The sequence below is a fragment of the Canis lupus genome, chromosome 9 (genome assembly GCF_003254725.2).
Source record: "Canis lupus dingo isolate Sandy chromosome 9, ASM325472v2, whole genome shotgun sequence".
NCBI classification, from domain to species: domain Eukaryota; kingdom Metazoa; phylum Chordata; class Mammalia; order Carnivora; family Canidae; genus Canis; species Canis lupus.
This window is the reverse complement of record NC_064251.1, coordinates 13,653,289-13,677,150: the sequence shown is the minus strand read 5'-3', so window position 1 is coordinate 13,677,150 and position 23,862 is coordinate 13,653,289. Positions and strand designations below refer to the sequence as shown.

Here is a 23,862-nt window from a genome sequence, read left to right as displayed (position 1 = left end):
TTCTGGAAGCCTAATGATATGGGGTTGGGGTCCCAAGGGAGTCCTGCGTGGCATACTCCCGATTGGGCCTTCTCCTTTGTGGTCAAACTGCTAGGGCAAGTGAGGAAGAACCGTACCTGCAGTGTAGGCCTGTGATCCTTTGGGAAGCAGTACTTGGTGGAGAGTGTGCAGGCTGAGCCCTCTTGGGCCCTTTCCTTCCACAGCTGCTAGGAAACTCTGAGACTCCAGGACAGGTGGGGGCAGCTCTGAGGGGGAGAGCTGAATCCCAAGTCCATTCATCTCTGGTCACCATTTCTTCTGGGGTAGGATCGCCCTACGGTGTTCCTGGCCTCCACACTAGTGACATTAGGGGCCAGGTTGTTGGGGAAGGGGGGACTGTCCTGTCCATTACAGTATGTTTGGTAGCATCCCTGGTTGCGCATAGCATCCCTATGTTGTAACAACCAAAAACGTCTCTGGACACTGGAAGCATCCTTGCGGGGCGAGGCTGCCCCCAGTTGAGAACCACTGCTCTAGAGGATGGTTTTCCATTCTTGTTCTTATGGGACCTCACGGCAGTGCTCGGTCCAACGGATCACTTGCTTCCTCTTGAAACCTGCATTCCTTTGGTGCACTCTCCTTGTCCTTCCTCCAACTCTCTGCCCAGTTCCTTGTAGATTCTTGGGCCCTCCCCATTCTCTTCCTGGCCTCCAAACGCTGCCATTGCCGAATGCTTGGACCTGAACTGGTTTCCCGCTTGTACTTTATGCTTTCTCCCTCTCATTCATCTCCAGGATTTTAAGTATCTTCTGTTTTCCAAATACTCCCACATTTGTCACCAGCCCGGATCTCTCATCTAAGCTCTAGACTCATTTCTATTTGCTCTGGATGTCTCGTTGGCATCACAAAATCCATCCATCTTTCTCAGAAATCCACTCTTCTCTCACTCCTGTCTGTATCTGTTGGCCGAGCCATTAAACCTTAAAGTCACCTGCTGACATCTGCTTTTCTCTCATCTTCATATCCAGTCCCTGACGAATCCCTGTCAATTCTATCTTCAGGATATACCTCAAAACCATCTGTTCCTAGCCCTCCAGTTCAAGCCACCACAAACTGTGAAAAACCAATAATGACCTCAGTGACTTCCACTTTGCTTCTTTCCAGTCCATTCTCCATCCAGAGCAATCTTTTACAAGCACAAATCAAATCATACGATGCCCAGCTTTAATTTCTGCAATGGCATTTCCACTGCACTTGAGTAAAATCTAAGCGTCTTAACATGGCCTCATCCTCCTTTCCAACCTCCTATGTACCATTTGTCCTTTCGTTTCTGCTGCTCCTGCCATGTTGGGCTTCTTCTGCTTCTTCATGAGTGTCACCTCAGGGTCCCCACATGTGATCTTACCCTCACCCGGAGCACTATCCCCCAGCTCTTTTCATCCTGCAGGTGTCGGTATGTCATTACTTCCAGGACATCTTTCCGGATTCCATCCTCTGAAATTCAGTTTCACCATCATTGTCTCTTTCCGCATCATGCATGCTTCCTTATGGCACTTGTGACTTTCAAGTCTATCTATCCTCATGTGATTCTCTACTGTTGGCTCCCCTGCTAGATTGGAAATATCTTAAGGGAAGAAGGGACTCTTAGTGGCTCTTCTGCTCACTGCCGTGTGGCCATCTTAATACAGTATGGGACACTCAGTGCATATTTATTGGATGAATGATTGTTCACCTCTCACTTCCTTGGTCAAACTGTGTCCAGAGGGATGCCTGGATGGCTCAGTGGTTGAGCGTCTGCCTTTGGCTCAGGTTGTGATCCTGGGGTCCTGAGATCAAGTCCTGCATCTGGCTCCCCGCAGGGAGCCTGCTTCTCCCTCTGCCTATGTCTCTGCCTCTCTCTCTGTGTCTCTCATGAATAAATGAATAAAATCTTAAAACAAAAACAAAAACACAACACCCTGCATCTAGAAAAGAATACTTTATGGCCAAGAGAAATGAATGACTATGAAGAATGAAGTAAAACCTCCTCGCTTGTCTGTGTAAATGAAAAGAAGCTTTCCAGTGCTGGTTCTTGGGAAAACAAAGCACAAGGAGATGAATCAGGCACCCGCTGACTAGAAATGAGACTTGTTGATTTTGTCATTAGTATTCCATATTTATCCCAAAACTTCCCACCCAATCAGGAGGGAAGTCCCTGAGTCCCAGGCAGGATCACATCACAGCAATCTAAGAGGAAGAGCTGAAATTAGTTCAGTTTTCTACCTGGAAGGCCTGAGCTCCCCAGGTGGTCAGGATGCCCAAGTTGGACAGCAGCCCCCACCCAGGCCCGAGGAGCCTCGGAGGTGATGGGGCACCAGCTTCACCCGATGCACGATGCTCTGATGCATCAGCGAAGCCCGTAAGTATTGGTGGACTTGCTATGAAACCACAGAAGTATCTCCTCCGTAGAATGAGACAAGGGGAGGCCAAGTTTCTCCTCCTCTTCTGTAGGTACAGTTATTTAGAGAGCATTTCACTTGGTTTTTCTGAAAATTCATGAGCGTGGTTGGCTGCAGTGAGCAGTGTAAACGGATGACGCTAAAACGCTCAGCCTTTGAATCAAACTGAGAGTAATTCACATCAGCCTCTCCGGGTCTTTTGAAGAAGGGACCAGCTGCAGAGCACACACCTGCAATTAAGCAGCTAAGCATTCACTAAGACCAGGTTAGAATCCCAAAATGCGGAGGGAAAAAGATAAAACAAAACAAAACAAAACCATCTGAACCACATTGGGAGCCCAGTTGGTAGATCGGCAGAATTCATTTTCAACAGGTTTATTTAGTTAGGTCTTAAATCAGCCTTAATGAATCCGGGAGAAGAGTGTCAAGGTCCATGTGTTATGGCTCAAGGATGAGTCTGGGACCCCGAGTCCAAACATCCTGTGATTGGCTGCCCTGTTGCTAAACAACTAAAATAGCCCTGCATCCGCTGTCATCACGGGGGGCGGCGAGGGGATGTCATTTACAAGGGGGTCACCCACGTTCCGCCAGCAGCCATTAATAAAGTGCTAACAGGATATCAGTGGTGACTTGCACCAACAGTAAAATAACAAGGTTGGACTGCGGTAAACAACGGATCCTGGCAGGGGGGAAGCTGTAGAAAAACATATGCTCTTCAATTTATTCTCAGTCAAGAATGAAAAAAAAAAAATAGAGGAGAAACCCTAACGCAGGAGGCGCTTCCTGTTTTGAGAGAAAGGTTCTGTGTCAAGATGAGCTGTTGGAGTTTCAATATTCACTCAGAGGACGGATTGAGCATTTTCTTTGTTACACCCCAAAGATACAAAGAAAACCCAGCCCCTGCCCTCGCAGGGCACGTAAATGGGGAGGCAGGTCACGCAGGTCCTGGCAAAACAGGAAGTCAGAGGTGGTGCTGTTTGTTGGAGGCCAGTATGGTGGATGGTTCGGCCTGGTCAATAGTGTGCTGCCCAGAAGGATGGCAGAGCGGCAGGGAGACAGGAAATCTAAATGGAAATGGAGTGGCAGCCAAGCCCCTGAGGAATAGGAACTTTATTCTGAGACTCGCATTAAAAAAATCCAGCAAGATGTGAGACCAGATTGAATCAACACAGAGATGGATGCGAGTCTCCCAGGTCAGGACTGACTTAATAAATATTTGTTGAATGACTGAATGAATCTCTTCCACAGGTCATCCCATTTAGTGCTTACCTCAGATTCTTTGTAGTAACGTTCTGGAATCTCATCGCAGGCGATATCAATAAAGCAAACTTCTCTCTCTAGGTCTTTGGCTTCATTGTCAAAAATCTGAAAGAGCAGAGCAACATATCAAAGGTTAGTGATGTGAGGTGCCCACGGCTGGCACGACTGCGCCTGAAGCGGAATGACACCCCGCAGAGCATCTTCACATGGCTCAGTGCTCCCGGCTGCTGCTTTCTGCCTGCCTCAGGTTGTGAGAGAATCATGAAAGGCTTTTATTCATCGCTTACGTTTTGGCACATCAGAGGCAGGTGTAGCATCAATCACCACTTGGTGAGGGGGTAGAAGAAAAAGTGGTCTGTTTTTAGAAGTCCGAGAGCGAAGAAATAAATCTCTTCCAAAAATGAAGTCTGCTGATTTTTTTGGCAGTTAATCTGGACAGGGGGAGTGAAGAGGATACAAAGGGTCCAGCTAGATAGGCGGCAACAACAAGCAGTAATGGAACCCAAGATTTATGGAAGAGAAGTGTGGGTTTTTTTTTTCATTAAAATGTTTATGTATATTTAACTTCACACACAACACATGCTCATGGCGGAAAACACAGATAAACAAAAAGAAGAAAATAAACATCGCCCACAAATTCATTATGCAGGAATAAACACATGTATTGCTCTTGATCATTGAAGAGCACGATTTCCTTGGGACACGCAGGAGTAAGAAGGCAGGGCTTGGGGAGAAAGTGAGAAGCTAGAGATGGAGCCCCGACCATCTACTGTAGGTTCCACTGCCCCCAGAAAGCCCATCACTTGCAAAGAAATATGTAATAAAACAGCTACATATACATAAAATTTGATGGAAAGATAAAGTTCCTCTAGTTTTTCCCATGGCCATTTTTCTGATCTACAAGGATGATCTTCCCAGCCCTCCTGAAGGGTGGTAAACAGATTACGTTTGCAAAACCACTTTATCCCTGGAAAGCGTCTTAGCTATATCCCCACCTCACTGTTTGGCTAATTCCTGCAGGTGAAATCAACCGTGAACACTGATTAAATCTGATTCTTCAGTAGAAAATGAAATATTTTGGAAGAACAGGGTGGTTGATGCCTAAGAATATTGTCTTGACACAAATTCGGTGCCTGTTAATAACATGATTTCCCACAGGACCACATGTGCAGGGCCCTTTCCAATGCCACACTTTCCTTGGTTTGATTCTCGGACTTGAAACAACTGGTCCTTTCCAAAAGCTTTCTGAATAATATCTGTGCTGGTATTTATCTTCCAAGTCTGATGTTTGCTCTGTTGCCTGTTTTCTTCGAAAACGGTCAGAGACTGGACCCTTCAGACTTGTCCAAGGAGACTGACTGCCCAGCCTGACCTGAGGTGGCCACTGTGTTTTCCTTAAAGGGAGAGAAGGAGGGGTTCTTGGATCAGCTCTAGCTTCTTCCACTGCCACTTGAAGTCCAGTGCTTGGGGACACTCCTACATTGTTTAGGAAGGACAGGTGGATGGTTTTGAAATGAAACGGAGAGAATTTGGGGAAACGAGTTCAAGTTTGAGTGGATAAATCAATTGTAAAATGAAATACTGGGTCTTGGGTTGTTTGCAGGAGTCCCTCTCTCCCCCACTGTCTCCTCCTCCTCTCCCCCTGCCCTTCCTCTACACGAGTCTCTTTTAAGTGTGTGCCAAGAGAAGAAAGACATGTGCCTCATTAAGAAAACAAAACAAAATGGAACATCCCAGAGGGAAATGAGCTTCTAGAGAGTAAATTACAAAAGAAGTTAGAGAGGTTTGATGTTTATTGGTGGTCAAATTTATGAGACTGAAATAAGGGGAAAAAAACAGGGGTTAAGGGAGTTACTGACAGATTGTGTGGCTTTTCCTAATTTAATTCAAACATTTTTGATCACTTATTATACCGGTTATCATATTATCGCCTCTCAGCTGCAGAGTAACCCGTTAGTCTCTGCTCAGAGATAATGGACTGGATCCTGGAAGCACTTCTTTTTTACAGCAAGTATGACATTAAGCCATTTACTGGAGGGACCCAGCAGGAAGTAGGGGGCTGCTCTTCCTGGTTTGGGATCTTCTCCTGCTGTGGAGTCTGTCAGTGGAGACGTGTGGTGGTGCTCTGTCTCAGCTGCATGCCCAGAGCGCCTAGCTGCCTGGTGACCTTGGGGCCCTGGCCCTCCACATGGAGCACCATGCGCTCCAGGGCTTGCATTGGCTGTGGCACTCTGACTCGACACACCTGCCCAACGCTCTCATCTCTTACCAGCGCCCGGAGGGCTGATTTCCACTGCCTAGCAACTGTGGACCAGCTCTGGTCCCGGAGACCCAGCCCATTTCTCCACCATCCAGTGGGCTATGACCACAACCCTCCAGTGAAGTCTCAGCCCCAGCCATGGAGAGGGGCCCCTCCCAAGTTTGTTCTTCATTCTGTATTCTCTGTCAGCCTTAGATACCCTTTGGAGTTCTCTTTCTTTTCTAATTTTTATTTTTTTAGATTTTATTTATTTTTATTTGGGGGAGACAGAGAGTGTAGAGGGAGGGGTACAAGGACAGAATCTCAAGTAGACTCCATGCTGAGCATGGAGCCGGACATGGGGCTCAATCCCACAAACCTGAGATCATGACCTGAGTTGAAGGCAGATACTTAACCGACTGAGCCACCGGGGCACCCCTGAAGTTTTCTTTACATCTTTATAGTTACTCCTATCAAAGTTGAATAATTCCTCACACTCCCCCTGTTCAAATAATTGTGTGCTCTATGCCTCCTGATTAGGCCCTGATGCAGAATAAAGTATTTGCTACAAAGAAAGAATAGACTATAAAAGCCAGGAAGAGGAGGCATTTCTGTTGAGTCAACAAGTAAGTACATCATCAGGACACTGGGAGAAAACCAAGCTGAGAAAATTCTCATTTTTCAGATGAGAAAACCAAGGCTCGAAGAAGTAAAGAGCTTTGCCTGAGGTCACACAAGAGTCAGTAGGGAAGTTCAGATTCAGGGCAAGTCTCCAGCCTTCACCAGCAGGCTCCTCTTGTGATAAAAAGCTGTCTCTTGGCACCCAACCAGGAAGATAAATATCAGTCGAAAGTGCTTCCTGCTTCTTTCCAGAAAGATGAAACTGGAATCTGGTTCTCTTCCTGCTACTTATAAAATGTATGTCCTGAGTAGCTGAGTTGTGGAACTCTCCTCAAACTGGGAACGTTTCTGCGTATAGCAGAAATAGTAGTCGACATGGGACATGGTAGCAGTAGAATCTATTTACATCCCTGCTTCAGTTCAGACTCTGACCTCCTTCATTATCATGACACTTAATTTTCATTGAAGATGAACTACCAAGCACTTCTGCAGACACCCATTCAGGGCAGGGGTTTCCACCACTTGAACAAAGCCACAAAAAATCACTCTGACGCTTGAGATTGAAAAATCTCTTAAGGCTTGAGATTATAGAGAGTTTTAATTTTCAATAAATAATTAATCTCCCAATGGTTAGAGATTTTGGGAGATGCTCTTTAGGGGCTCAGTAAGTACCTACTGAACTAATGGATGGCATTAGCTTTTACTTTCCAAAGAGGAATCTAAGGCAGGAATATAGATTACTAACCGATCTTAGTTTCCTTTTATGACCGAGGATTCTATTTCCTTGGTTGTAAGCACCCTAACTTTCCATCACTCTCAAAAGAGGGCTCAACAGAGTGGAAACTTCACAGTATTAGCTGACAGGGCCTACGTTGGGAATCAGATGAGCTGAGTTTGAATTGGATTATCTCCTGTGTCACCTTGGGCAAGACCCTGCTCCTCCTTGGGGTCTACATATTCTCATTGAAAATCTACCTTCTATTAGGTAGATGGGTGCCAGGAACTTGTGAAACAGAATTGTACCCAAAATTTGGGGAGGTGTATTTTTCTGGAGCAAGGGTTCAAGCACTTTCATCTGATTATCCAAGAGATCTGTGGCCCCAATGAGGTTGTGAACAAGAGACCCAAATGACCACTAAAATTCCTTCCAGTTAAAATGTCTGCAGTGTTGTGTGACCTCTGGGTCATGTTAGTCGCCCATGCCTTACTCTTCGGCCCCTTCTTTCTCTGCCCCTTCACTCTACAGCCAGCTGACTTGGGTGGTGCTCAGAAGGGGCTGCAGCAGAGAAACAGAACAGGGGCAGTGGTCATGATGTAGTGTAATCAGAGGCCGTAACGAGGGTGAAACAATCTAATTTTCATGCTCAGTTTAAGGGCATGATCCAGAATTAAGCCAATACTATTGTAGACAGACGGTTAGTTAGGCCCCAGAGAAAAAATAGCTGGGCTTCCCCAGCAGCAGTGGCAGTAGCTGCCAGGATTCTGGTCAAACCACTGGCTCTTTGAGCTGGAATAAGAGATCTGCTGAGATAGTTGATGATGATGTGCATCTTTTGATACATCAAGCCAAAGCTCCACCAGGGCGGCTGAGCACCTTGATGGTCTTGGGAACTTCTTGGGAGAAGCTGTTCCCTTCTGAGATGGGAGGTGGGTTTGGGAGTTAATTGTGGTACTTTCCCTATATCTCCTATAATAATGTTCCCATCTTTGATTAATTACTAGAGACATGCCCACCCATGGATTATCTGCAGTGGATTTCAGTGCCAATCTGGTTGACTCTCCTAACCTCCTCCCCACCCCTACTAGGCAATGAACACTCAATAAACAAACTCCTATTGATATGAATTGAGCAATACTACAATGAGAAGCCAAATCTCCTGAGTAAATATTATCTTATAGATTCCAAATAAAAAGAGAGTAATCTTTCTTTTGTAAAGCATTATTAAGTATGAAGCACCTTTAAAAGCTTAATATACTTTGACCTAGTAAGCTTAAGCTTTGAGAATTTATCTTAAGAATCTTAAATAAAGGAAAAGCTTTATGCACAAAGATTTTCATCCTGACATTATTATAATGGCAAGAAAAAATAAAGAGAGAAAGGAAGAAAACAGTTTAAATATCCCAGTATGAGAGAATAACCTCGTAAAGTATGATAAATCCATTTGGTGAACTATTCTGTGGTAGCCATTAACAACACCATTCTTAAAAATGATTCTCCTGGGAGAGTATATTTGGAGATGGGTGGGATGGAGAAAGGGAGGTACCCCATATATTTTTTTTAAGATTTTATTTTTAAGTAATCCCTATACCCAACATGGGGCTCGAACTTACAACCCCATGATTAAGAGCTGCATGCTCCACCAACTGAGCTAGCCAGGTGCCCTGAGGTACCCCATATTTAACATGTGGTTATAACTCAGAAGGGAAAGGTACATTGATAAATATGGAATGTGTTTTGACAATGCACTAGATTTCTTCCTTGAATGGGGATGTCTTTTTAGAATATGAAATCTCTCGTTATAGTCCAGTGAGGGACAACACTGGGTGCAGCAGCTTTTCAGAAAATCACAATTCTGGGAATCATGGATTCTGCATCCCTTTTCTCTATCATGGTAACTTTTCTGGTTTAAAACCTAAACTTGGGATCCCTGGGTGGCGCAGCGGTTTGGCGCCTGCCTTTGGCCCAGGGCGTGATCCTGGAGACCCGGGATCGAATCCCACATCGGGCTCCCGATGCATGGAGCCTGCTTCTCCCTCTGCCTATGTCTCTGCCTCTCTCTCTTTCTCTCTCTGTGACTATCATAAATAAATAAAAATTAAAAAAAAAATAAAACCTAAACTTATTTATTTTAAAAATAGGCTCCATGCCCAACGTGGGGCTTGAACTCATGACCCTGAGATCAAGAGTCGTGTGCTCTACTGACTGAACCAGCTAGGCATCCCTAAGATCCAAGTTTAGATTAGAACTATCTGTACTTTCAGCATAATTTTTCTGTAAACCTAAAGCTGCTCTAAAGAATAAAGTCTATTTTTTTTTTAAGTTGAAGGGTTAAAAAAGATCCAAGCTTAGTAGCTACATTTATTTATCTTCCCAAGCTACCAAGGATACAAGGTAGGGGCGGATGATTAGTAGGGATTGAGAAAAGTCTACCAGTCATCTTGCTTTATGCTTCAGATATGATTAAAGTGCAAAGAATTTCAGCCAAGCCACTGTTCTCCTCTAACTTCATTTTGCTGCATTTGGGAGGTCTCAGGGGAAGCAACTGACTAAGGCATACCAACAAAGAACAGGTTCAGCAAGAAGAAACCTTGGAAGCACAATAACTGTGTTAACAATGTTTTCATTTTAATGCTCCAGATTTGCAAAGTGGCCATTGGTTTGGTGGTGATGATGGCCGCTGGGTTAACACATTAGGCATGATGGGGCTAGAGTTTGATTCACGGTTTATTGATTATTATCTATCAGCAGCATACCTGGTGGGCAGAGACTGAAATGCACTAATGGCTGGGATGAAAAAATAGTCCAAGTTATTGACAAGACAAACCACCACTTCATTATCCCATCTTTACTGGTATTCTCACCAAGAATATTTTCACATCTACACAATTCAATGGTGACTGTTTCATAAATATGTATGCTTTAACCCAAGAGCATGCAACTTGTCTTCCAACTGCCATTAAGACAGAAATGAAAAAACAGGATGGTCTTTTTTTTTTTTTAAAGGTATTATTTATTTATGAGAGAGAGAGAGAAAGAGAGAAAGGGAGGCAGAGACACAGCCAGAGGGAGAAGCAGGCTCCATGCAGGGAGCCTGACGTGGGACTCGATCTCGGGTCTCCAGGATCACGCCCAGGGTTTAACAGAGCTAAACCACTGAGCCACCCGGGCTGCCCCTTCTTTGGTCTTTTTTTTTTTTTTTTTAATTTTTTTTTTTTTTTATTTATGATAGTCACAGAGAGAGAGAGAGAGGCAGAGACACAGGCAGAGGGAGAAGCAGGCTCCATGCACTGGGAGCCCGATGTGGGATTCGATCCCGGGTCTCCAGGATCGCGCCCTGGGCCAAAGGCAGGCGCCAAACCGCTGCACCACCCAGGGATCCCTTCTTTGGTCTTTTAATAAACATCTCTCTACCTCCCATTCCCCCACCTGGAATACAGAGTTGAAGAACTGATTTGTTCTGTTAGGTGCAGTTACTTAAAGACAGTGGTCTGGAAAGAAAAAGAAACTAGACACAGCAATAAAAAAAAAAAAATCAGCAAACATTTATGAAGCACCTACTATGTGTTCAACACATGACTTCAAACTTCCTCCCCAGTTTGAGCACAAGGGGGCTTATGATTTTGCACAGAAGACTAGATTGAATGCACGACTGAATCAATCACACCATATAAAATATAACCTATATGTTACTAAACTATTGGGTTTATTTATTTTAAGATTTTATTTATTTATTCATGAGAGACACAGAGAGAGAGTCAGAGACATAGGCAGAAGGAGAAGCAGGCTCCATGCAGGTAGCCCAATGGGGGACTCGATCCCTGGACCCTGGGATTGCGACCTGGGCCGAAGGCAGATGCTCAACCACTGAGACACCCAGGCAACCAAGTACTGAGTTTTAAAAGGTATGCTCAGACAAGAGTATTCCAGGCCAAATTCAGCAAGGAGGAAACTCAGCAATGGCCCATAGTAGTCTGGACTCAGGATCATTATTTCAGCAGCAGGAGTAAGTCAAAAGACTGGCCATTTAGTGTTGTGTGGGAAGGAGCCCCACCATGTGCCTGCACCGTATGCTCCTGAGACACCAGAGCCTGGGGTATAACTCATGGCTGCTGGGGTTTCTGTCTTGGGGGGCCCAGAGAACTGTCTGCCTGTGCTGGGGATGCAGGGTAAGTGACGGCCTCATACCCGCTCCAGAATAGCCCTTGGTTTTGGAGCCGAGTAAGAGCCCCATCTGGTAATATGATGGGAGGTGAACTGCTTTGACTTAATCCTCATTAAATGCTCCACTGGCCATTGGATTTAGGGGGTATTAAGGCTGAGTAAAGGAAACTCATCTGTCAGGGTTAGGCCAGTTTGTCTTAGCTGCTGGGTAAACTTCAGTGCTTCCCCAGAGAATGCTCCCTGGTGGACAATATCATTAGGCTTTCAGTGCAGAATGGAAAACTGCTTTCCCAAAGCCAGTGGGAGTAGCAAAGCAAGCTGAAGGCAAAGGTTTCCACCCACAAGTGTCTGAAAAAATTCTGTCTTCAATGGGGTGGTAATGACGCCTGCACAGAGCTGCTGGAGAGGTGGAGAGGGGTGAGGGATGAGGCAGGGGTGCTCTAAAGAACGCCTCTGTGAATCTTGATGGAACATTCTTGATGAGCTGTTTTGTTTTCCTTATACTGCCCTCTCTGCATTGATTGCCAGCTTACTTACCTTCCAGTGTACTGGGATTGAGTGTTAAAGGGCTCCAGATAGACAATGGGAGGAAGGGACCCAGAGGGAGTCTTCTCTTTAGAAAGCTGCTTTGGACCTACGTTAAATTTCCAGGTGTTCTAGTTACCCATCCTTATGGAGTGCATGGGTGGGGTAAAGCTCTCAGGGATGTGAGCTGGCAACATGAGGACACCTCTGTGAAGAGAAAGGGTTCAGGGAGTGAGGGGTGAGAAAGTAGCACCACTGCTTGTCAATTGGGGAGAATATCGTCACGACCCAGCAAGCCTGGAGTGTCTTAGATGGCACAGGGGGAGCAGGGCAGGGGACCTGGGTTAGGAGAGGGTAGGATGGGGACAAGTACAGCTCTGGATGGTGGGAGACAGCCTAGATCAGAGATGAAGATGGGTGGTGGAGTGGGCTGGCTTCCCTTGGCACCATCTATGAGTATTTTGCACATTATCTACAGGTCTCTGGACAGTGACCAAGGGAAGGTGCATGCACTTGGCGAAGACCAGGGCTCAAGATGGACCTCGAGCTTCTAGCACAGTGAAGATCATTCCCACCTTGGCAGACGGTAATAAGCATGCCAGTGGGGGTCCTCGGAAGGCCAGGAAGCATGAGTATAAAAGAAAGCCCCATGGTGAGCCGTCTTGAGGGAGCTAATTCCAGAAAGTGGGGCATTCATGGTGTCAGCCACAAAGGCTTGCCTGTTTCTTCCACGAGTCACTGAATAATGTTTCTCTATATTAGTTCAAATTAATTAAACTCCTAAACAGAACTCTCTGCCAAACAGGCTTCCAAGATAGGTGCTTTGGGAAAGTTCATAATGGTCATCCCCAGTTCCCCAGTGTGAGCACACAGAAACTACTGGTAGGACTCCCAAATCACTCAATCTGGCCCCTTCGTGGTTGAACTAGCACAGAAGGCGCACCACACCCTCCAGGGTTTTTCTTTTCTTTTCTTAAGAAAAAAAAAAAAAAAAAAAAAAGAAGTTTCTCAGGAAGTAGATGTTTTTAATTAGAAGAATCAAGTACAAAGAAGAAATATGGCACTAGCAACCACCCATAAAGGTTATACAGATCTTAATCCTCTTATCCTTCTAGTATGGGACAGACACAATTTTTAAAAACCAACTGTAGATCTAGTGCCATTTTTGTCATTCACACAAAAATAAAGGACAACTCAGTGCCTTAGCAAGGTATATTGATCCCCTCCCCCCCTTTTTAAGGCTCCTTCCCCCTAGAACAAGTTTTTTAAAAACAATTATTTGGGGAGTTTACAATTCTCCAAATTCCTGGAACCACCACTACAATTAAGGTAAAGAACAGTTTCATCAGCCCAAAAAACTAATTTATAGTCACACCCTCTGCATTCCCCAACCCCTGGCAACCACTGACTTGTTTTCCATCCCTATAGCTTTTCTTTTTTAAAAAAAGATTTCATTTATTTATTTGAGAGAGAGAGCACATGTGTGTGCACACATACACATGAGTGGGGGAAGGGCAGAAGGAGAGGGACCAGCAAACAGACTCCTCACTGAGCACGAAGCCCGATACAGGGCTCCATCTCAGGACCCTGAGATCAAGACCTGAACCAAAATTAAGAGTCAGACGCTTAACCAACTGAGCCACCCAGGTGCCCCTAAGTTTTTTTCTTTTTAAGAATGTCATACTGGGGGGTGCCTAGATGGCTCAGTTGGTTAAGTATCTGCCTTCAGCTCATGTCATGATCCCAGGGTCCTGGGATCGAGGACTGAATTGGGCTCCTTGCTCAGAGGGGGAGCCTGCTTCTCCCTCTGCTCCTCCCACCTGCTCATGCTCTGTCTCTTTCTCAAATAAATTCAATCTTTAATATAATCTTTAATATAAGAATGTCATACAGAGGTGCTTAGCATGGAGCCTAAAAAAAAAAAAGAAGAATGTCAGACAAACAGAATCATACAGATTTTAGCTCATTGAGACTGGCTCCTGTTATGCAGTAATGCCTTTGAGATTCATCCTGTTGTATATATCAAAGCTCACTCCTTTTTATCGCCAAGTAGTATTCCATTGTGTGGATGCACCACAGTCTGTTCACCAGTTCCCCCATTTCTAGCCTGGGGCGATGATGAATAGAGTCGCTAAAAGCACTTGTGGACAGGCTTTTGTGTGAACGCAAGTTTTCATTTCCCTAAGGTGCATACCCAGAAGTGGGGTTGTAGAGTGGTAGGGCATATATTGATTCTTCTCTATAAGCAGATGTATCATTACTCCTGTAGTAGATTGAATAATGTCTCCCCCAAATTCACACCTACCAGGAACCTCAGAATGTGACCTTATTCAGAAATAGGGTCTGTGCAAATCTAATTAGTTAAGGATTGCTATGGACTGATATGTATAATGCTCCAAAATTTGAAATCTAATGTCCAGGGCATCCCTAGTGGCCCGGCAGTTTAGCACCACCTTCAGCCCGAGGTATGATCCTGGAGTCTTAGGATCGAGTCCCACATCGGGCTCCCTGCATGGAGCCCGTTTCTCCCTCTGCCTGTGTCTCTGCCTCTCTCTTTGTCTCTTTCTCTCTGTGTGTCTCTCATGAATGAATAAATAAAATCTAGAAAGAAGAAAGAAAGAAAGAAAGAAAGAAAGAAAGAAAGAAAGAAAGAAAGAAAGAAAGAAAGAAAGAAATCTAATGTCCAAAGGGTGTTAGGAGGTGGTAGGCTCTGGGGAGGTGATTAGGTCATGAGGGTGGAGCTCTCATGAATGGGATTAGCACTCTACAGAAAAGACCCTACAGAGCTCCCTAGACTGTTTTTCTTTCTTTCTTTCTCTTTCTTTCTTTCTTTCTTTCTTTCTTTCTTTCTTTCTTTCTTTCTTTCTCTTTCTTTTCTCTTTCTTTCTTTCTTTCTTTCTTTCTTTCTTTCTCTTTCTTTCTTCTTTTCTTTTCTTTCTTTTCTTCTTTCTCTTTTTCTTTCTTTCTTTTTCTTTTTTTTACCACGTGAGGACACAGGAAGGAGTTGGCAGCCTGCAACTCAAAAACCAACAATGTTGGTACCCTGATCCTGGACCTCCTGCCTCCAGACTGTGAAATAAATCTCTGTTGTTTTTAAACTTCCTAGTCCATGAAATGAAAATCATCCTGGATTTAGGATGGCTCCTAAATCCCATGACTAGTGAATGTCCTCTTGTGAAGAGGACACAGACACACAAGGAGATTCTTTCCCAGAACCTTTGCAAGGAGCACAGCCCTGGCCAACACCTTGATTTTGGACTTCTGGCCTCCATAACTATGAGGGAATACATTTCTGCTTTTTTAAGCTGCCCAGTGTGTGGTAATTGGTTATGGCCATCCTAGAACACCAATACAACTCTCCACTTTTTTTGGCGGGGGAGACCCCCTTTCTCAAACTCAAGATGAAACTCCCTGGAGTAGACAAAGAGTAGCTTTCTAAGAGGAAAACACTGTTCTGAACTTCCATGAATAAAGGCAACCAGGCCTTCTTTGTTGTGTTATTCAATGTGTGCAGTCAGAAGAAAGAGGTTAGAAGATGAAAAGCAAACTTGAGCTCCTGAAGTGTGGACTTCAGGCTGGTGATGGAGATCCTTGCCTAGACCCAACTTTCACCTGCAGGTCTTCTTTTCAACTAGGCCTCACCCTTGGGCTCTGTCCTTGGCTGGTTTAGTGTTTTGTTTTGTTTTGTTTTTTTGTTTTTTTGTAAAGCAAGAATCCTGTTGAGGCACATTTAGGGAGAAATCTCTCACTCTTGCTATCACCTTGGCTTGCCGTCAGCAAGAATCCTCTCAAGTCAGGGGTGTCTGGGTGGTTCATTTGGATTAGGAACCAGCTCTTGCTTTCAGCCCAGGTCATGATCTTAGGGTCAAGGGATGGAGCTCAAGTGGGGCTCCACACTCAGTTGGGAGTCTGCTCAAGATTCTTTCTCTCCCTCTCTCTTTGCCCCTCCCCCTGCTCTGTCTCTCTTAAAAAAAAGAAAAAAAAAAAAAAGAATCCTGTCATTCAGCCAGAATCCTCCTTCCATCCACCGATCCCCATGCTGCACCTTGACTGTCGGTCACTGCTAGCCCTTTCTGTGCTCAGAGTTGAGCTCATCTCTCTTCCTATAACAAATATTCATTGTATTAGTCTCCCTGAATGAGGCTCGCCTTACCATCTTTAACAAGTGCCAGGAGTCATTTTTCTTCAATATTGGCCCATGGAGGAGATTTCCTTCCATTCCCCCACCTACCTCAAAGGTTGCAGCAAATTCAACAGGGAGAGAAACCCAGTGACAACCATACAGAAGAGACAAGGGCATTGCTCATCCATAAAGTTCAAAATAAAAAGCTGCTGGTCCACGCACGTGGGGAGCGAGGGCAACAGAGAGACGCAAGAGGAAAGGGTGCCTGGGCACGTGGCAGGGTGGAGATCTAAGGGTAAGAGAGCCCGACAAAGTACAAATGATTGCCCAGTGTGATCCCTTTGAGGGAAAGGACACTTCAGTCTATTCCGGGATGTGTCTAGAAAGAGCTCTGGCGCACCAGCGGAGGGTTGAGAACCGTTTCGCACGGTGACCTGAGGTTCGAGGCAGGGAGCCATGGTGAACCCTGCGGTTCGTTTGGGGGAGATGAAAAGGTAGGGCAGAGGGTTCAAGAGACAGTAGTCACAGTGACGTGGTGACCGATGGGAAAAAAGATTGTGATTGGAAAAACAATGTTCTCATAAGGTGCTCCGGGTCATGGCAACTAATTGAGAAAAGGACAGAGAAGTATATTCAAGCAATGCAGAAAGGGTCACACATGCTCCGACACAATTCATTTACTAAAAAGGCTTCAGAGGCACAAAAAATTGCTTCCAAGTTACGGTTCCCAGGGCAGCTGGAACAAGGCTCTTTTCATAAACTTGGGCTAATTTTGGCACAGAGCAGCCTCAATCCGAATCCTTCCCCTGGGCCGCGGCCCCCTTCGGACACCCAGGCCGCCGCCAGTTCAGGCCCAGGCCGCACACGGGCACGTGGGGACACGGCCCCGAGGCGGGGGACGGCTTCCCCGCAGGATGATCAATAACGCTTCCTAAAATAAGTCTCAGAAGCGGAGCTCAAAATAGTTGCAATTTCTCCCAGTTCTTTCTCATTTCAATTCGCAGGGTGGTCTCTGGGAACTAGAGCCCATGGTTTTCTCTGAAGCTGAGGAGCAGACATTTCTCCCGGCAGCGGCCGGCGGTGGGGCTCGCTGTGGGCCTGGCTCTGCAAGGTGACTCTGAACACCCCCTCCCCGTCCTTCCCCAAACCTTTTTTTTGAGCTTCAGCAATGAATCCTCTGCACAAAGCAGCAGAGTTCCTGACAGAGAAAAATGGCTAGTACCTGCTTTTCCCTGAGAAGCTACCAGCTCGGCCTTGAGGGAAGGGAATCAATGGCGGAGACAGATGGCTCGTTGAGGCCCAAGTGGTGGGGCAGCCACAAAGGGGAGTCGGGGGACAATGGGGAGAACTGCCACAGGGCTGGCGGCAGCTTCACTCCAGAGGCCCAAGAGTCCCTGCCTCTCGTCCGCCGCACAAGCGTCCTGAGGTACTTCAGGGCCTTGTGTCTCCTTCTAGCTCATTCCTGGCGTGCCTCTCTGGGCAAAACAACGTAATGGGCACCAGCCCAAAACCACTTCAGAATCATGATAGATTGCATCTACTGTCAGAAAAAACAAAATAAAGGAACAAATTGTTACATGTGCCTGGTAGGTCATGTTTTGTTTGGTTTTCCCTTCTGTGGGATTGGTTCTAAATACCTCTCAAAGCCAAGTTGGAGAATTCTGCGAGGCCTCCTGGCTGAGTTCTGCGGACACACCCCAGGCAGCCAACCGGAAGGCTCCAGAAGGATCGCTCCAGGCATGGATAAGACAGAGGTGGCTCAGCGGATGGGAGTGGGTTAGCTCCCTAAACTCTTCCCAAGGTGGTGGGTGATCAGGCCTGAAGCTCCCAAAGGGGTCTGTCACCTGTGCTTTCTCCCAGTGGGTAGGGAAGGCTTTCCTTTGGCTGTGGCTTTCCTGCCCTGACAGGCCAGCATCGGGGGCCAACTTTGGACTGTCTATCATGTCATTCCTGGATCAGCAACCTTCTCTTTTCTCTTTTTTCCTTACTGTAATACCTCTTTATCGTGGGAAATACAGTTAAGAAAATTACAGAGAGAAAATACGGCGTGGCAGTGACAAGGCCTGACTCCAGTGTCAGCAGACACAGGCTTGCGACCGGGCTCTGCTGCTTGGCTGGGTGACCTTGCACATGATACTGAGGACAGTTGGACCTCATTTTTCTGATCTGTAAAATAAGAGCAGTATCTGTGCTCCCCTCTTTGGGTAGCAGAGAGGGATCCATGACAGAAAGCAGGCAAGGCCCAGTTCATTTTGACCTGGCCTTGGTAAATGCCCTGGGTGTCAGGTGTCACTATCGCTGAAGGGGGAACAAGGCCAGCACTCATTTTCAAAGTCTGAATTGTGTTTCATTATATTCCTGTAATACAAATGCACGCATCTTGCTATGGTCAACTGTTCCCCACCCCATTTCACCCTTTTGGTCCTCTTTGCAATGTTTATAATACTACACTGGACACCTGTAAAAAAATATTAGTCTTTGTTTTTTTTTTTAAAACAATCTGAAGATTTTATTTTTTAGTAATCTCTACACCCGACATGGGGCTCAAACCCACAACCCTGATATCAAGGTCGCATGCTCTACCGACTGAGCCAGCCAGGTGCCCCAAAATGTTAATCTTTGATTGTGAATGACCTAACAAATCTCCTCTATATTCCAGATGCTTTTCCTGAATTCCAGACCTTTTGATACAGACTGATTATTGGACACCAATCTCTGGCTTTACTCAAATTTAACATGCCAAATCCTACATTCATTATTACAAATCATTCATCATCCCAAATCCTACCTTCTTGGTTCTAGGGTGTGAGCCTGCTCCTCCTCTTGTGGTCTTTCAATCATCCAGAGTAGAAACTTGGGTGTTATTCTAAGCTCTTATTTCTTTCTCATTCTTGCATCTGTTCAGGCACTAAGTTTTATTAATTCCACTGCTTCTATATTTCAGCAATCCATCTCCTTGACAGACCTATTCTCTATTCACCTGGATGAATGCAGGACTTCTAACTTCCTTCCTTTCTTTTCCTTTCCTTTTTAAAAAATAAGCTCTAAGCCCAATGTGGGGCTCAAACTCGCGACCCTGAGATCAAGTTACATGGTCTACCAACTGAGCCAGCCAAGTGCCCCAAACTTCCTTTTGATATCCTAGTTTCCACAATCCATTCATCTGTTTGTCCATCCATCCATCCATGCATGCATCCATCCATCTATCATCCCATCTACCTGAAGGAGAGCAGAATATGCCATCCCAAAATATGCCACTTTGACCTAACAATTATTTTGAATTAAAATTACTTGAGAGACAGCTGGTTCAAGAAGGACACTGTGACCCTTCTTTGTCCTCCTGGAAGGAGGAGATAAATCTCCCATGTGAAAAGTACCTTCTTCATACAGGGAGGGTAGATGGCATCCTTACCACCAGAAATAGGGAATTTAGAGCCAAGAGGCTATATAAACCAACCTTGTTACTTCTTCACTAATTTGCTGTTCCAAGCCCAAATCCCTTTATCTTGTCAATTCCTCACAAATTTACTGTTTCTTTGTCTAAAAGGTGTATGCTGGTCACTGCACTGATCACTTCTGCACTGGTCACTTCTTTGAGTCCCATATTTTTACAGGGTTCCCATATACCCAAAATTAATTTTTCTTCTATCAATCTGTCTTCTATCAATTAATTATTAGGGAAGTTAAAGCACTTAGAACTTAGAAGAAGGGAAACATTTTCCACCCTACATATCTATCCATCCATCCACATGTTCACCTTGTTTGGTTCCCGATATGTTAGAATGGTTTCTTTACAGTTCAGGGGTCAAAGCATCTGGTTCTAAGCCTGGCTCCATGGCTTAGGAATTGATCCCATGAACCCTTCCCAGTTCCATTTCATCATCTGGAAGTGAGTCCTCTCCGCATCCTGCCCCCTCACTGAGCCATCAGAACCAGGTGAGAGAATGGATGTGATAGTGCTTCTCAAGCTCCCAAATGCTATACCAGTGTATGGAATTAGTACATTTGTATCCACCTACGAACTCACACTCCCTGTCCTTTCTCTCTTCATTGCTCCAGGCATGCCTTACTCCCCACGGAGAACATCAGGTTCTCTAACTCACCATTTCAACCTTCCAAGCCCCAGCTCTTGCTCCTCAATGAAGGTTCTTCTTCATCCTACCTACCTGGCTCATACCAACTCATCTTTCAAAGTCATGGCTTCTGCCAAGCCTTCCTTTTACTAAAGCAACAATACGTATGGTGACATTGTGTGTGTGTGTGTGTGTGTGTGTGTGTGACATTTGGTTATGGTTCAATTCTTGGGTTCCCAGAGAACCCGACGCATAGGTCCCTAATGGAATTCCCAGGGGAATACTACCTGTAAATCAGTAGTTTGTCTCTGCTGTTGCTACTTTTGTAAAATTAGAGGGTCATAAATCATTCACACTCCAGGAAAGGGTATACAATGATCTTTCAGCTCCAGGCCTTTGAAGTCTCTTCAACTGAAGTCAAATCTAACAAGTGGCAACAGGCACATTGTGATTTTTGTTTTAAATGCTATTTATCTATTAAACTGGAGAACCCAGAGTAAATGTCCCAGCTGTCTTAGTTTGGAAAGCTGTCTGACTGTGGGAGATGAAATCAACTTGACAGGTGACAGCAAAAGTTTTTCAATTCACTGAACTCTGCAAATCTAGACTAGCAGGATCTCAATGGCTCCAGTAAAATAGATGGCCATTGCCTAGGCCCCATAATGTGCCGCAGTAGCAGGAGCCCATGTGGCCCCAAGGTAGGGGGAACTAGGCTAAACTGATGTTTCTCACTCACCTGTGCATCCCTCTGTCTTTTAACGTCTCATACATCATCAAACCTAATGTTTTGCTGCTACTGAGCTGAACCATTCGACTAAATACCATCAGCTTTGGCTGTTAACATTAGCATTGGTTAACTGTTCATCCAGTTTGTTGTTTGCCAGCAGAGGACATCTTGTTAGCCAACAAGTCGTAGCGGATGTCAAAGTTTAGGAGAAAAATGGTGAGAGGAAAAGGAAAGACTGAGGGAAAAAAAAAAAAAAGCTCATCCGTGAAATTTCCTTCTTTTTTGCAAATTCGGAAAAAATAACTGCACCATTTAATTTTAGAGGCTGAATCCCTTGGATCAAAGAATATTTAAGAGAGTCATGCCTCAATACCAAGGACAGCAAGAGCCTGAGGGGAAACTTAAGATCTCGCATGGAACAGACCCTTCCAGCACATTCTAAATAACACTTCCTGCTCTTTCATGTGCACACAAATCTAGGGAATCTTGCTAAAATGCAGGTTCTGGTTTAGTGTGCCTGGGGTAGGACTTGAGATTCTAATAAGCTCCCAGGTGATGATGCTGAAGTTTCCATAAACATCTGAGACTTGGGGGCTTTAAGTCAAGGCAAGGAGGACAGAATAAAGAAACTGCAGAGGAAAGTAGTGGTCAGATGGAATTCCATCCTGGCAATGGAAGCCACTGCGAAATGTTCTGATTTGGGGTCTGCATGGATCCCCTCAGGCAGCTCTATGGGAAGTGGGTTTAGTAAGAGAGATTGTCCTAGAAAAGAGATAAGGACTTCAACTAGAGTGACAGTAGTTGGAATGGAGAAAAACAAGATGGATGTAACAGTTAGGAGGTAAAACCATCCAAATGGAGTTTCTAAGCTCAGCAATTTAATTTGGCCTCTTTTTCCTAATCTGGTCAGACCTACTTCTGCTCTGAATGATCCTGTTAGGGATTCATCAGCAGTCTGCCCAAGTTAGAGGCCAGGTTAGCAGGAGTCCACTGTTGCTACTGCTTTCGGATTCTTTCTGCTCTCTCTCTCTCTCTCAGGGTGACCTTCCAGAGCAGGTGGCCATTATTCCTTCTCCAGTGCTGGAAGAGCACGTCAGCCTGTGCCTTGGCCTACACTGACCCCTCACATCACAGCCACAATACCAGCTCTGTGATGAACCCAGCTTGGAAAATGGAAGGAGGGCAAAGTCAGGGCAGCCATACCTGTTGGGGAAAGAGATTTTGGGAGTCCACAAAGATCCAATATTTGCTACTGTAGAATTCCTGCCAGAGATGCACAGTCTAAACTCAAACATGAGAATACAATTATGAAAACCCAAGATGAGGGACATCCAACAAAACATGGCCTATGCTTCTTTTAAAAAAAAAAAATCAGTGTCATGAAAGACAAAGAAAGCTGAGAAAAGTCCTCTAGATGATAGGAGACCAAAGAAAGTGGCAACTCTATGCAATTTATGTGCCTTTATCGAAACACGAACCATGAGGGTTGTTTACCATGGAAGTCATTATTGAGACAATTGGCAAAATGTAAATATGACTCAGAGAATAGCATTGCATCAATGTTAAATTTCCAGAATTTAATCATTGCATTATGATTACGTAAGGGAAAGTCCTTGTCTTTTTTTTTTTTTTCAAGATTTTATTTCTAGGGCACCTGGGTGGCTCAGTGAGTTAAGCGTCTGCCTTCGGTTCAGGTCATGATCCCAGGGTCCTGAGATCAAGCCCCATATGGGTCTCTCTGCTCAGCGGGGAGTCTGCTTCTTCTCCCTCTCCATGCCACTCCTCCTGCTTCTGCTCTATCAAATAAATAAATAAAATCTTAAAAAAAAAGAGATTTTATTTCTCAATTATCTCTATACCAAACGTGGGGCTTGAACTCACAACCCTGAGATTAAGAGTCATGTGCTCCATTGAGCCAGCCAGGCGCCCCAGGGAAAGTCCCTGTTCTTAAGACTCGCACACTTATGTATTTAAGGGTGAAGGGGTCATGATATCTGCAACTTACTCTCATAGGGTTCTGGAAAAAAAAAGTGTTAATATTTATGGAGAGAGAGAGAGAGAGAGACAAAGCAGATGTGGAAAAATGTTAACAAGTGGTGAATCCAGAATCACTCCATTCTTGCAACAGCCCTGCAGGTTTGAAAAAAATTTTTAAATAAAAAGTTGAAAAGAAGGTCACAAGAAATTGTCTTCTGGTTTGGAGAAAGCAGCTAAGACGCCAGAGGCAACCTCTGAACAGGAGAAAACTGGGCACATCATTGAGTCTTGAGGGTTATTTGTGACGGAAGACCTCCTGCCCATCCGGGCTGCTCAGGCTCTGGGCACTTAGGGCTGAGTGTCCAGAGATAGCGGTAATGTTCTCTTGCAAAACGCATGCCTAGGCACTGCTGCATCCTGGGGCTGTCTACCTCTCCCGAAATCTCAGAAGGCTGCACCCTAATGGGAACAGCTGTTCAGTAAAGGGCCGTCTTTGCAAGGGGTCTCACTGGGCCCTGTAACGATGTGCCACATTCCAGGCAGCAGGTGCCATAGGCTACCACCACCACACAGTTCATCTTCAGACCTCCCCACTGGGCAAAGAAGGTAGCAATTTTTGCTGAATTTTTGCTCCAGTGGTATATTTCCTTCAACTCCAAGTGGAAAGATGGGCCTTGCTAATCATTTTTTTCCCTCTGCACCTGGGCCAACCAAGGACAACAGAGTGTGACCAGCAGGAAGGGCCACCTCAGAGACCATTTTAAGTCGTTAGGTAGACAGTGGTTTGTTTCTCTGCTTATCTGGATATTTGAAGAGAACAATCTGAAGGAGAGTAGCTCAACAAGAATTCTCTCGAACCTACCTTTCTTTTTTTCTTCCTTTTTATTATTTTTTAATGAAAAGGGGGGGAGGGGACCCAACTCTCCTGGCCCAGAGCCTAAAATCTCTTAGTTGTGATGTTAATCTCTCCTCCCTGGCGCCAAGCCATTGCTGTTGGCTCTCTGCCTATTTTAATATC

General features: G+C 45.1%; 1 protein-coding gene across 1 annotated transcript in view; it reads right to left on the bottom strand.

Moving 5' to 3' along the window:
- PITPNC1 (phosphatidylinositol transfer protein cytoplasmic 1) overlaps positions 1–23,862 on the bottom strand; it is a 133,373-nt gene that overhangs the window by 38,103 nt on the left and 71,408 nt on the right. The window contains exon 6 of the mRNA XM_035720651.2: positions 3,687–3,782. Within this exon, the coding sequence (XP_035576544.2) occupies positions 3,687–3,782 (96 nt within the window). The remainder of the gene's footprint in view (positions 1–3,686; positions 3,783–23,862) is intronic.